This window comes from Echinops telfairi, unplaced genomic scaffold, assembly GCF_000313985.2.
Source record: "Echinops telfairi isolate 266 unplaced genomic scaffold, ASM31398v2 ScPeMD7_7469;HRSCAF=8507_1, whole genome shotgun sequence".
NCBI classification, from domain to species: Eukaryota; Metazoa; Chordata; class Mammalia; order Afrosoricida; family Tenrecidae; genus Echinops; species Echinops telfairi.
The window spans coordinates 43,269,923-43,284,999 of record NW_022111373.1 but is presented as its reverse complement, the minus strand read 5'-3'; the positions used below and the strand labels follow the sequence as shown (position 1 = coordinate 43,284,999).

At 38.6% G+C, this 15,077-nt stretch overlaps 1 protein-coding gene and 1 non-coding gene across 2 annotated transcripts in view; both read left to right on the top strand.

Moving 5' to 3' along the window:
• The window catches only part of PAM (peptidylglycine alpha-amidating monooxygenase), a 212,829-nt gene that overhangs the window by 172,378 nt on the left and 25,374 nt on the right, over window positions 1–15,077 (top strand). The window contains exons 16-17 of the mRNA XM_045285191.1: window positions 13,364–13,480; window positions 14,886–14,892. Coding sequence (XP_045141126.1) covers window positions 13,364–13,480; window positions 14,886–14,892 — 124 coding nt within the window. The remainder of the gene's footprint in view (window positions 1–13,363; window positions 13,481–14,885; window positions 14,893–15,077) is intronic.
• Window positions 12,951–13,114, top strand: LOC115873847. Its single transcript, XR_004048628.1, has one exon. It is a non-coding gene; the product is annotated as a U1 spliceosomal RNA (small nuclear RNA).

Sequence of the window (15,077 nt, the reverse complement as noted above, 5' to 3'; positions counted from 1 at the left end):
TTCACTTATCTCAGCTTTGGTTGAAGTGCTCTACCATTTAGGCTTCAATCTCATCCACTTAAGTAAACAATAGGTCTTGCCCCTAGGTTTCAGGGTTAGAAGTTGTTCCCTTTAAATTGCTTGTCATCTCCTCACAAAGCTTTGGAAGGGTTTGGAGACACTGTGTACATCTGACCACCCTCTGTCTTTCAGTTTGTTGTGCTCAGTGGGTTTTGCATTATAATGCTGGAGGCAATGCCACTAGTTTTTGAATACCAGCAAGGTCACCTTTGGTCCACAGGTTTCCGCAGAGCGTCTAGCTCAAGACAAACTAGAAAGGACAATGTGAGCGTGGCACGTGACCAGGCAGTGTGGCACTCTGTTGTGCATTGAGTCACTGTAAGTTAGAGCTGACACAATGGCACCAGCATCCACATCACTTCAGATGCTTTCTGTTACCAGGAAGAGGAAAACCCAGCATCGACTAGCTTAGGAAAAGAGGGGCTTTACTCATTTATTTAAAAGACAAAAATGCCGAGTCATATGGTGGCTCCAAACCACATTATTGATATCCATTTGCCAACTCATTTTATTTTTTTCCCCCGAGTGGATCCTTCACAGTTCTAATTAAAGATACACACCCTCCCCCTCCCTCACCCTGCCCCTGCAGCTTCTGAATCACATCACTACAATACTAGCCTAACTTGGTATTATTAAAAAAATACCCTGAAATTGAATCTCTTGCTGTTGTTTGGAGTGACTTTGTCATGACTCTTGTTGAATACTATCATCAACACAGTAGAGAGAACCATTCTTCGAATTAGCCTAAATCCTTTGTTCCATGTAAGAGTGGGGTTCTGAATGTTAAATCCAGTGATGAAAGGTTGAGGTTCCATTGACCAAAAATGAAGTAGTAGATATTGAGTCAGGAAAATGATGAGGATTTCAACTCCTGTGAAGATTTACAATCTCGGAAACCCAGAGGGCAGTTCTCCTTTGTCCTAGAGATTTGTTATGAATTGGAATCAACTCAATGGCAGTGAGTTTCTTGTTGTTGTTTTTATAAGAGACATTGGGTATCCAGGACTGCAGAGCGTGCACCCATTCTTACACCCAAGAAAGACTGTCTTGTACAACATCTCCCAATGCCTGGACTTTTTCAATGCTAAGAAATCTCCCGGGGAATAAGACACGCCAACCAATATGAGACTAATGTAGATTTTATAAATGTCTTTATTATACTAGCCCAGATATGAGTCCTGTCACTCCACCCTTGAGAAACAGAGTAATGCATGAATATAGTCTCTTTTTTTTCATGCTAATTATTTGCACACTTGAAGAAAAAAGTCTTTTCTAGGGCACTTAGTAGAAGTGCATGCACTTTTTCACCAGAAGTCACTGGTTTCTGAACCCTTTAAAAAGTTTGGTGCAGAAATGACCATAATACCTCATGAACTATCTGATGAGCAATGCATTTGCTTCTCTTGATCTGCATCCTAGAACTATATTAATATTCAAAGGATTCACTTTCTTGAAGTCATCTTACTTTATTGCCTATGGTAAGTAAAACATAATTCATAAGATTATACTCAAATGTTTACCAGTTTTATACTTGCACAGTATTTTTAAAATGTTAACTTCAAAAATTGATTCCAATCACACTTTACTTCATGGCTTTGTCATTGCTTTAGTTTAGAGATGAAGTATCAGTCTTCATGGTTAACCCGTGCATGAGCGCGCCCTCCAGCTCACACTAGGGAAGTCTGAGGAGTGTGCCTTTCACCTTTCCGTTCTTTGAAGGGTTGCTTTGGCAGCTGGACAGGTGAATATTTGGTTTGGCAAGCTTTGTTTTTAGAGTAATCTTCTCCATGGCCCTTCCCCTGCCCCCAACAATGGTCACAAACCATTTCTTCATCAAATGATGATGGACTTTTGCCACGATGACTGGTATATTGTTTCCAAACACCATATGCTTTCTAACTGCATAAAAATATCTTCAAACTTAGCCTTACTGGTTTTCTGGGATTTTGATGTGTGCTTAGAATTCTGTTCCGTCTGCAGTTTCTCTCATCGCGTAGGATTTCATTGGGGAACACACCTGGACGTGGCTGGTGACTCTGTAACAGGAAAATTGTGGCTCCAAGTGACCAGCTGATGCTCTTGGAGAACTTAAAGAGGAAAAGTGTATTAGCCAGCGATCCAGACTCTTCTAGCGGATCTAGGCCCCAATGGCGGCCAGCCCAAAGCTTTATACTTTCCAACAGGAAGTGAGCAGGGTGACAAACGCAGAAAGAGTGGGGATCCCAGCGCCTGGGTGGCTGTGAGTAAAGGAGGCAGTGGGTCCAGGGATGGGTGCGCTTCGGAAATGAGGAAGCGCTCAGCGAGGCAATGCATTGGGGTTCTTTTCCAACTATTGAAATTCCCTGCTAGGATTTTCCATCCAGGCCCTCGCTGCTGCTGTTAGGCGCTCTCGATCAGTGCCCACTCACTTGGTCCAACTGCGTGAAACCCGCCTGGGCCCGGCCATCCTCACGGTGGGTGGGTTTCAGCCCATGTTGCAGCCAACGTGTCGTCCATTTATCAAGTGATCCCCTGCTCCCTTCAGATCGGAGGGGAAATCAGATAGGTTTCTTACTACAATTTTCATCTGACTTAAACGGTTTTCTTCAGCTTTTGTGCCACATTGTCCAATTCTTTCATGTCTTCTACATAATGCTTGCGGAAACCAGTACTAGTAAGAGAAAAAAAAAACACAGTTGTTTCAAGAGGAGATGAATTGAACCTTGGTACCATTTCCTAGCTTTGAGACCTTCATCAAGAAATTTACGCTAAAAAAAAACACCTTAAAACTTCCTCTAGGTTCCCTTGTCTAAAATATAAGCTCTTTAATAAGTTTCATTTTGTTGAATAACAAAAAAGGCTCTATTAAACGACTTGTTTCTTCAGTGGTCTTACTGACAAACCAGAGCCCAGACTTGGCTGCCTTGGTACCTCGTTGTGCCTTTGCTTCTTCTCCCTTCATGAGTCAGACTTGACTTCATGAGACTCATGGTGTCACGAGTTCTGAGTTCATCAGAACGCTGTGTACTAATGCTGGATTTTGGGTTTGCCTGCCTGTAAATAAGTGGGGTTTGGGGAGCTTCTTTTTGTATAGTATTAAATTCTATTTGATTTAAAGACTGAATTTGTACGATACACTTATTTTCTCACTTGAAAACCTGTGATTCTTTCTTGGCTTCTTATATCATTACAACATTAAATTTCACTTATCTCTTCAGTTGCTATTATTTATTTTGTGTTCTCTTAATTTTGATTGATGACACAAAAGTTTATTTTTTCCTACTCTAGCTCTTTTTTGTGTGTGAATGTAGCAAAGTATTTCTTCTCAGCCTTATCTAAATTGTTTGATTAGCTGCTAATGTGCAGAATCATTAATGGGGAATTCAAACAGCTATAATAAAGAACTGATGGATTCTGGCCCATAGGCCTCTCCAGTGCAGTCTTTTCAGCTAAGTGCTTTTTCAGAGAAGCAAACAGAAATCATCAGTGCTGCTGGCACTGTGTGAAACGTGCAGGGTATTATTATATCCTGCAAAACGTTAAACGTGCTTGAAATAAAGACCCTGCTGCAGCATATAATGTAGGGTAGCTGCTTTAGAACACTAAATAAGCAGTTTGCTATAGCAACAGTGTATCAAGCTATATAATCTGACACTCGTTTGTGAACTGTCCAAGGGTTACCTTTCTTTGAATTATAAAACAATGTATTTGCCAAGTTAGAAAGTATGCATATATGTGTGTGTGTGTGTGCGCGTGTGCGTGTGTGTGTGTGTGTGTGTGTATAAAACTTTCCCATTTAATTAAAAAATACACTTCTTTTGTTACTTTCCCTGGGTAACTACCAAGGGCCAAGTGTCGGTTGCATGGAGCTCCAGCTATCTCAAATGAAAGCATCAGGACCAGTCAGCTAGACAGTTGCATGACTGCATGTCCCTTGATGCTGCCAGCTTAAGCACACAAACTTTTGATAAAAATTATCAAAAAAGATTTTAAGGAAATAGTTCAGTCTCTTGTATTGAGGCTAATTCCATAACGCTGTATTCTTATCCAAGTTTGTCAAATCCTATCATCTCATTTATTTTGCTAGAATAATTAGATACATTTAAATTGTATTAATGTAAATAAGTAAGGAGCCCTCATAGTATGTTAGTTACTTATTGGACTGCTAACCGCAAGGACAGCAGTTCAAAACCCACCACCTGCTCCTCAAGAGATAAACTTGGCTTTCTACTCCCGTAAAGACTCCTTAGAAAAAAGTCACAGGGCTAGTTCTAATCTGTCCTATAGGATTCCTCTGAGTTGGCATCTTCTTGATGGCAGTGAGTATTGTAGATTCCCAACTTTTGGTTTTTGTCTTGTTATGTTTTGTTTCATTTATGTTTTGTTTGTCTGCATTTTGTGTTTCCTGTGTGTTGAGGAGTGGTTGTTAAATGAATAGATTTTCTAATCAGCAAATTGAGAAACTTACCTAATCACTAAGATGCTTAATGGACATCAAAGAAGTACAATAATATGTGTAATAGTCATAAAGTTACATGCCACAGGAAAAATGACGAGCGGTAGATTTCTCACAAGATTCTTTGGTATATACTTATGACATGAGGATAATTTGTAGCAACAAATAAAACCTTAAAAAATGCTAGCTTTTTAAGATACTAAGAAAAATGTTCTCTTGATATGGCATATGGTATTTTCTCTTGATCTAAATTTTGATTATAAAAATCTGATTTATTTGCTGTGTGACTTATTGCATTTTATTTATTTTTCTTTCATTGGGCTCCTTCATTTACTATTTCATAATTTATTATTATAACTCCAAAATGTAGATAATTAGACAAAAATGGATGGTACTCCAATTAGTTAACTCTAACACTGCTAGAAACACAACATCTCTAAATCATGGGTATAAATATTCCTGCAATGATCCCTGGTTGCCTAGTGGCTGTGTGCTGGGCTGCTACCCGCAAGGTTGAAAGTTGTAAACAACCAGCTGCTCCACGGAAGGAAAATGAGGCTTTCTACTACTTTGAAGAGTTCAAGTCTCAGAAACCACGGAGACAAGTCCGCCCCATGGCATAAGGTGGTTGTGAGTTGTAACCGACTGGAAGGCAATGAGCTTGAGAGATGTGCGTGTACTTACAAACTGTGTTCCTGCCAGCCAGACATCACTTACTTGTTACATTCCTCTCTACTTCTGGGCATTTCAATCTAGGACCAGGGACAAAGGATACGTTTCATTTATTTACTCAACAACTACAACATTTTCATTTGACCTGACTAGAACAGGGGCTGCAGGTCTAGATTACGCATATTTCTTCCTCAATCCAATGGGTTTTCTTGGCAACCAAGTTCAATGTTTTAGTTCCGTAAACTCTGAGTTTACATGGCTGGCAGTGAGTGATGCAAGCCAGCCACAGTTTACGTTTAAATTTTTCTTGATCCCTATAGAAATAAGCTCTTGCTATAAGAAATAGTTTGTTACAGGGGTGCATTGTATGATCCTGAGAGGGTGAGAATCTATTTCTACGTTCACTGCCACAACAATCAGTTGTAGGAATGTTACTTCCTAAAATAGCTGTGAGATGTGGCTTAGGACTGATGGGGAACATTAAATGAATGACAAGACAGAACAAGAGGGCAAATGTCGGCCAGAATTCCAGGGACTCATTCTTGTGAATATATCAGGCTTCCTGTATGGTCTGTCATGTTTCTGAGAATAGAACATATGGACTTGGGTGTCCTAAAGGCTGACACGGTCCAGTGAGCAAGAGTAAGCAATCGTATAACCAGCATTATTGGTTATCAATGGTGGATCAGAATTCTAGATATAAAATGAGTTGCATTGGATAATTATAAGTTCTTATTATCTTTCCATATTACAAAATTCCATTTTACTAAAATTTAGGCTTGGGTGGAATGGAAAAGTAATCTATAAGTACATGGCCATGCCCAAGCAAATAACCTGTAAGTATTAATGAAAAGGGAAAGGAGAACGCTGAATAAAACCAGTGGAGTGCATCAGTACCCTGCTGCCATGCAAACACTGAGAACACAGGTCCTCTCTAGTGTTTATTCGAGCTGTACATGGCTGTACAATTTTCTAAAAAAAAATTCAATTAAAACAAAGAAATTAGGTTTTTAACTCCTAGTAAATAAGGGAAAAATAATCTTTATATTATTCCCATTGCCATAGGACCTTTGCAAAACATTGAAATAGTTCTCAACAATGAGGAATATAGAACTTAAATCTTAAAATAGATAATGATAAGGAGACATCATCGTATTATGCACGAACACAAATGTGAAACTTGCAACATGTGGAGTCTTTTTGTTGTCCTATCAAATACACACAAGACTGAAAGAGGGGGAAAAGTAAATCATGATTGATTCTGTGATCTTTATTTTCTATAGGAAACATAACATTAATTAAGAAATTCATATTGAAAATAGAGTTTCAGATAAAGGACAGACTCTTTGGTGTTTCATTAATAGCAAGAAATAACGATTTTATGCTTACTCTTCACCATTCTCCTCTGACAGAATAGCCACTTGCATATTTTTGCATAGGTTTATAGCTAACAAATATTTGAATTTCAATTTAATACTGATCCCATGAATATCTTATAAAATCTGTTTTGTTAGTGATCAAACTTCCATTACATTAATATATTTATTTTTCTAGGGTTTTTTTCTAGAAGGTTTTTTTTCTAGAAGGTTTTAACTGCACATAATAGCACATATAAATAGTATTACTTAAGATTTAGGTTGACAAAACTAAATCAATATTTTGTACTCAATTGAATGCATCATTAATAAGAACTACTTAAGGGATGTATTGTTATCTTTCAGGAAAAAAATACCCAAAAGACTGTAACAGTCAAGAAGCTCAAATACTTCTGTGATGTATATTTTTAATGACAAGAGAATATAATTCTAAAGATATGCTTCCCCTACTGGGACTCTTCATATATTTCATAAATATATCAATCAACCAACTAATCAATAGGTATATGATAGATTTGAGCAGTCTGTTTGTCACCTTCCCATATTTCAAATACTGTATATATTCATAAATATTTAATGTAATTTGGACTCTTTTGCTTATACAGTTGAATTCTGAAATACTAGATTTTTATTCATCATCTTGTCTGATGCATTAAATGAAATTCTATTGATTAACCATTGACTTCATTTGGCCAAAATATATTTAGCTCAATTATGTGCTGATTCAATTTGTTGTTTTTGAGATATATATATATATATAATCACATAAGATTAGATTAGAAGATTTAGGTTGTCATTTATCCCTGTTAATGTATAATTATCCAAAGCAAAAGCAAAATAAATAGTGTGTCTGATAACTGATAATTTAAGTAAAGCCGTTACTACTAATAAAAATACTGTGGTTAGGTGCCCCAACAATTGCTCTGGAGCCACTTCTTGCTCATAGTGAACCCTGTGTCCCCTGCCTGGTCCCGCACTGCCCTCACGGTGCTTCCTCTGCTTGAGCCTAAGGCTGCACTCCCTGTGCCAATCCTGCTAGCTGTGGTCTTCTTTTTCCTGACTCTTGGGCAGTGGTTCTCAACCTGTGGGTCGTGACCCCTTTGGGGTTCGAACAACCCTTTCACAGGGGTCGCCTGATTCATAACAGTAGCAAAATTACAGTTATGAAGTAGCAATGAAAATAATTTTATGGTTGGGGGGTCACCACATGAACTGTATTAAAGGGTGGCGGCATTAGAAAGGTTGAGAACCACTGTTCTAGTGTACTGAGCGTGATACCCTTCTTCAGGGACGAGTCCCTCCTGATAAGCCCAAAGTATATAAGACCAAATTTCACCAGCCTCATTACTAAGGAGCATCCTGGCTGTACTTTTTTTTTTTTAACGGTTGCGTCTTTATTTGAAAGTCTCCTCTGCCAACTTAGCATTTTCCACCAACCTGGGAGCAGAACCTCTCACAGGCTTCCCCATCTTTCACTGAGGTGCTGCCCTTGCGGGAGCCTTAGGAACAGCCATTGCTGCCTTTTTAGAGGCTTGCTTTGCCTTTTTCACTTCCATAGCAGCCCTGATAGCCTGTTTTCCTCGGACCCTTCTCCCTTCTGGCTTCTGGTTCCCTGTTATTCCGACAAGAGATGTCCGGGGGGATGGCGCTCTAGACTTGGACTGCACAGCAGGTTCTTTTTTCCCACTTCTTCGGATGTCTCCTTTTTGTGCTTCCTTCTGAGGACAACGGTCCAATTTCTCTTGCCAAGGGGTCCTCTTAGAATGGAAGGCTTATTCACATTTTGCATTTAGATATTGGAAAGCTTTTCCATTGGTTTTCCTGAAAGCGTCTCCCATGTCTGGGATAACTTGTATCCCTGAAACTGCACAGCTCAACCTTCCTGGCTCAAGTCCTGGTGGGACATCTCCTATGGAAGTTTGTTCATTCTTCTGGCAGCTCATGAAATAGTTAATATTCTTGGTCAACACCGTAATGCACATTAATTGTTTTTGCAGCTTCCTTATTCATTGCTCACCTTTTTCACACAGAGGAGGCAACTGAGAATACCGTGACCTGTCAGGATTATTGTAATGCTCTAAATGACATCTTTTCCCTTTAGCACATTATTTTTTTTATCTTGCATTTTTTAAAAATCATTTTATTGGTGACTCGTACAACTCTTATCACAATCCATACAACCATCCATTGTATCAAGCACATTTGTACATTTGTTGTCCTCATCATTCTCAAAACATCTGCTTTCTACTTGAGCCCTTGGTATCAGCTCCTCATTTTCCCCCTCCCTCCCCACTCACGAACCCTTGATAATTTATAAATTATTATTATTTTGTCATATCTTACACTGTCCGACATCTCCCTTCACCCACTTTTCTGTTGTCCATCCCCCAGGGAGGAGGGTATATGTAGATCCTTGTAATCGGTTCCCTCTTTCCAACCCACTTTCCCTCCACCCTCCCGACATTACCACTCTCACCACTGGTCCTGAAGGGATCATCTGCACTTTTAAGAAGTCATTTGCAGCAGATTTCCCCAATGCAATATGTCCCTTGATCTTGTGATTGCTGCTTCTCTGGACAATGATTATGGGTAAAATGAAATCCTTGGCAACTTCAGTCTTTGCTCCATGTAACAGTATGTTGCTTATTGGTGTAGTTGTAAGGATGTTTGGTGTGATGGCTGTATTATTTGACCATCAATAAATGTTTCAGTCCCTCTGTTATTTTAGCAAGTAAGTTTGGGCCATCTGAATATCACAGTGTATTAATGAGTTTTCCTTCAACCTTGATGTGGTATTCTTCTTTATATAATCCAGCTGCTCAGATTATTTGTATATTTTGATCTTTTGCTTAATAAGGATTCCTATGATATTTATAGTAATACTTTTTGACTTAACACACAGAGAACAAATATTTATAGTAAACAAAAGTATCAAGATAGGACTTTGGGGTTCTTGACATATACTCTATCTAGTTCTATCCACTTCTGAAAATGGTGCTTTTGTCTTTCTAACCCATCCCTAAAGAACGTGTGCTCTTCCGTTTACACCATGTCCACACAGTAGTAGTTGGCATCCTCTGGAAGCAAATCATGTTCCTTTTAAATGTTCTGAGTTGGGGGAACAAAAAGAAGTCTGAAGAGACAATATTACGGCTGTAGGATCAATGAGATTAGGTTTCCCAATTCAATTCTGATTAGGATGGCCCTTGGTACACTTAAGGAATGAACAAATGTATTGTCATGATGGGGGGGTGGGGTGTGACTCAGAATAACTTTCCTGACCTTTTCTTCACCAATGCTATTTTCAATATCTTTTTTCAATATTCTTAAAACTTCTTCATAATAAGCTCCAATGAGCATGCTCTATCCTTTGAGAAAAATCTATCAAGATCACTATTTTAGAGTCCTTTAAAATAGCCACATACCATCTGAGCTGACACTGCTTTGAATTGAACTGACCCCACAAATCCCCTCAGAAGCCATTGGTGTTTTTTCTTTTATTCCATAAGGCACTTAATGAGACAGGACAAGTGTGTTGCTGAGAGAATTTGTCTGCAGCCATCCACTGATTGCAAACTTGTGCTGAAACACATTTTGCTTGTAATAAATCTGTGTATGTCTGAACTGGAACTCTAGTACTAATACTTTTTAAGTACCCTTGTATATATTTAAAAAACACATTTTATCATAATCAAAAAAGGTGCTGAGTTAAAATGAAATGATACTTGTTTTTATAATATTATGTAATTGCCCTTCCTATACATAACAAAAACCTGTGTGTTAGACAAGGTTGTCTATCTAGAGAAACAAAATCAGGACACTTACAATTATATAGCTATATAAAGCATGAAGAAATGAAGAGCTAATTAGTCCACAAAGCAGTACAGATGGCTCAGTTCAACTCATGAGGGCTACTGGGTGCAAGTCAAGGAAGCAGATAGCTGAGTCTTCTGTAGAGCAATACAGGCAGTCCGACCACAGGCAGCAAACAGCAGGGCAGGTCACCAACAGTCAACCAGATAACAGGGTCCAACAGTGCCCTGCTCAAATGATGTATACACCAGCAGTTAGAGAAGCATGTCTTGAAGGAACCTCAAACTATAGCAACATGGTCCACAGGTTGTGTGTCCCACAGGTAGTGTAGTTCACAAGTTGAGGAAGAGAACTAGCTAAGGTAGTCGCACACTGGTCCGATCATCAGAGAGCAAAAGACACAAAGAGCAAGGCTCACCAAGTCATTTATCTCTTTGCCCTTCAATTAAACTGCAACCTTATTAATCTTACATGTGTTTATTGGCCAGGTTGGCACAATAAACCTACCTATCACAACCTGCTATATAGAAAAAGAATTGTTTGTTAAAGTATAAGCATATCTTTGTTCAACATGTAAATTGTCTGAACCTTTAAAAATATTTTCAACATTATGTTCTACATCCTTATGTGTTGGCATAGGAAGTATATTTACAGAAATATTTTTATTATTATTCCTTCCTCTTCATTATTACAGAAAAAGTTAAAAGTTAGTGTGTTAGTCTAGGTAGACTAGAGAAACAAATCCATAGACACTTATGTTTATAAGAAAGAGCTTTATATAAAGAGTAATTGTGGAGGGAGGGGAAAAATGAGGACCTAATGTCGGGGGTTTAAATGGAGAGAAAATGTTTTGAGAAACGATGTACAAATGCGCTTTACACAATTGATGTGTGTATGGATTGGGATAACAGTTGTATGAGCCCCTAATAAAATGTTAAAAAAAAAAAAAGAAAACAAAAATCTTCACAACCAGACCAATAGGTAACATCATAATAAATGGAGAAAAGACGGAAGGAAGTTGTCAAGGATTTTCTTTTGCTCGGACCTACAATCAATGCTCATGGAAGCAGCAGTTGAGATCAAGCAACAAATTTCATTTGGTAAATCTGCTGCACAAGACCTCTTTACAGTGTAGAAGAGCAAGAATGTCGCTCTGAGGACCAAGGAGTGCCTGACCCAAGCTATGGTATTTTCAGTCATCTCATCTGCCCGTGAAAGTTAGACGTGGAATAAAGAAGGTAACAGAAACTGTGATGCGTTTGAACCATGCTGCTAGGAAAGAACACTGCGAGTGCCATGGACTGCCAACAAACCAATACACTGGTCTTGGAAGAAGCACAGCCAAATATGCCTTAGAAGTGAGGATGACAGAACTTTGTCTTCTGTACTGTACAAGTACAGAACGTGTCTGTACTTGAGACACGTTATCAGGAGCGGCCAGTCGCTGGGAAAGGATATTGTGTTTGGTAAAGTGGGAGGGCGATGAAAAAGAAGACCTTCAAAGAGATGGATTAACACAGAGGCTGCAGCAGTGGTCTCAAACAGAAGGACCATTGTGAGGGTGGTGCAGGACCGGGCAGTGTTGCGATGTTCGTTCTGTTGTGCATAGGTTTGCTATGAGGCTGAGTCTACTGGACTGTACCTAAAAACAGTTTTTCTTGCTGTTCTTCACAGTCCCTAATATTTTCTTCGCCAGTGTCTAATGTTTCATTAATTCCGTCTACTCTTTTTAACCTCAGATATTAATTTGCTTGATTTGGATTTTTTATCTCTATTTGGGTTTGGATCTTTTTTTAAAAACAATCTTCCAGGTCTCCATTTAATTTCTCAAGTGTTTCTTTACCTTATTGAACATATTAAACCTATTTATAATAAAAAAAAGAGTAATTGTACATTAAGAACACATCCCAGCCAAATCCAGATCGTCCATAATTCCTATATTAGCCCATATGTCCAATACAAATCTACAAAGCCTTCTTCAGATTCACGAAACACATGCAATAATGCCAAATGCAGGAAGATCACAGGCCAGTGGGTGGGAATTCTTGTGGATGCAGTGGCATTGTAAGCATCTCAACACTGGCAGGTGTCTCCACGTGGCTCCTGTAGCTCAGGGAAATAGCGCAGTTCCATGTGTCTTGTCAGGGAAATAGCGCAGTTCCATGTGTCTTGTCAGCTGCAATGTCTCCCAGGGAGTGAGCTGAGAGAGAGGTGTCTCCTGCCTCCAAGGAGGAATACCAGAATCCTCAGAAGAAGGCCATGCCCACACAGAGGCCTCACAGACTAGGACCTAATTGACAGACTAGACTCCACTCCTTCACTCTTAATCCTCTCAAATTGACAAATGATTATATAACTACCACAGTTAGTATAGTGTTTGTTTTGTTTTCTGTAAAGTATGGAAAATAACTCTTTGCGTTAAACTGTTTTTAAGAGCTTCTTAAACAATTATTAAAATTTAAAATAATTCTTCCTCTCAGTGTTCTAGTAGTGCCCCTCAAACTCTAATGTTCATGCAGACCATCAGGGGACCTTGTGAAAGAGTAGATTCTGATCTGGTGGGCCTGAGTGCTTTTCTTAAGAATGCTGATGCTATACTTACCTGGCAGGGGAGATACCATGATCACGAAGGTGGTTTTCCCAGGACGAGGCTTATCCATTGCACTCCGGATGTGCTGACCCCTGCGATTTCCCCAAATGTGGGAAACTCGACTGTATAATTTGTAGTAGTGGGGGACTGCGTTCGCGCTCTCCCCTGATTAAAAAAAAAAAAAAAAAAAGCTGATGCTGATGCTCCACAGATCACTGTGAAGAGCACACACCGTTCTGCAGGCTGATGGTGTATGTGGAATGCAAGGTATTGAAACATGACGGACAAATAATGAAGTTACATACAGCTGAGCTCTTCTTTGATTCTGTAATTAGAATCTCAAAGGAGTGATCTGTATTTCTCAAGTTCACTGGAGTTTCTGATCAGTGTTTTTCAATTCTAATGCATTTTGTTTAGTTCTTTTGACAGCATGTTTGTTTACCAGCAAAGAGGACTTGGACCAATTGAAGAAGACACTATTCTTGTCATAGATCCAAATAATGCTGCAGTACTCCAGTCAGGTGGCAAAAATCTGTGAGTTACTTTACTTATGTGTTATTAAGGCTTCTATTACTTTTATTGGGTATAAAGTGTATCATGGGTCTGTCTTGCAAAGACAGGGTTGTAGAGCAGTTGTAGAAAAGCCCGGCTCAAGAAAGTAGGAAAGTAACTCAATCGCCCTATCATTGCACCTGCTATGCAGCCTTCCTTATTCAAACCACTTGCTGTGAGTTGCCTGATGCGTACTCCTACAGCCCCATTGTGTCAGAGTGGGCCTATTCCACAGGGCTTTCAAAGCCTGGTTTTTCCGAGGTAGATTGCCAGGCATCTCTTCAAAGGTACCCAGAGCTATTCATATCAACTGCACCACCAAGAGACTCTATTTTTCATTTTCTAAATAGTTGTAAACCCTGACCGAGTATTACAAGCAGATGAGAAGCTTAAAATAATAATAACAAGATTTAGTTTTAAGGCTTCCCACTTGATTATAATATGTAATCAAGATTGAGAGAGCCATTGATAACAACCAGCTAATGAGATGATTTGCTAGTTAGCCAGATCCATGTTTTAAAAATGTCTTCATGAGAGATATTTCATAGCTAAACTCATCAAGTAATCACAGCTGAAAACAGCCTTCTCCTCCATCTCAAAATAGAAGCTTAGCAAATGCCATTTTTAAGCTTGCAATTTGGCTTTGAAAGCTGCTTGTTATTTGGTCTGATTCCTAGATAGTATTTGGCAGCAAAAAAAAAAAAAAAATCCAAAATGGACTGCTACTCATGGTCAATGAAAGACAGAAGCACCATCAACCAGGGCCATCTGTGTTCAATCCAGTTGTATATGGAGATGGTAATGAGCTTTTAATTTTTCAAATAGGTTTCCACAATGATGAGTTAGAGACCAAATTCTAATGCCAGTTCCCCCACTCAATGCACTTGAACTTCTTTTTTGTTCTCTATTCATTAATTTGTTCTCTATTCATTAATACCTTCATTCCCAAAAGATTTAATGAGGAAGACAGAACTGCTACTAATTCAACTTGACCATCAATGAGGTGTCTATGTATGTGGAAAGCAAATCATAGCTTTCATATTCTGTTATCAAGGCAGGGTTCAGATCAAGATCAAAGTAATACAACCCTGACTCATGATAAGATCTTTTGTGCTGATACCATACTCATGCTAGAAACCTACAAAAATAGCTTGTGGAGTGAAATGCCCTTACCAACACCATATTAAGATATTAACCTTATCAGTTCTTTAAGCCTAAGAGCCCCATCTACGTTAACTTACAGTTCTTTTACTCTGAACATTTGGATTGATTTAAGTAAATTGCCTTCTCTAATGATTGGGCAGCTTACCACTTCACTTTGCCTAGGTGAGCATGGTCCATTTTTGCTAAAATTTTGTTTTTATTTGGGTTTTACTGTCTTTAATAGGTACTCTGTAGGATTTTGAGTAATATGTTTAATACTTCATGTTAGCCTTGCATTGTCTTAAAACATATTTAAACTTTTAAGATGCCATAATTTCTAAAACTAGTTTAAGAAATATTTCCAATTCTATAAATATTTTTTATTTTTATATATTTTTATATTTTAATAAATATATTTTCTATATATTTATATTTT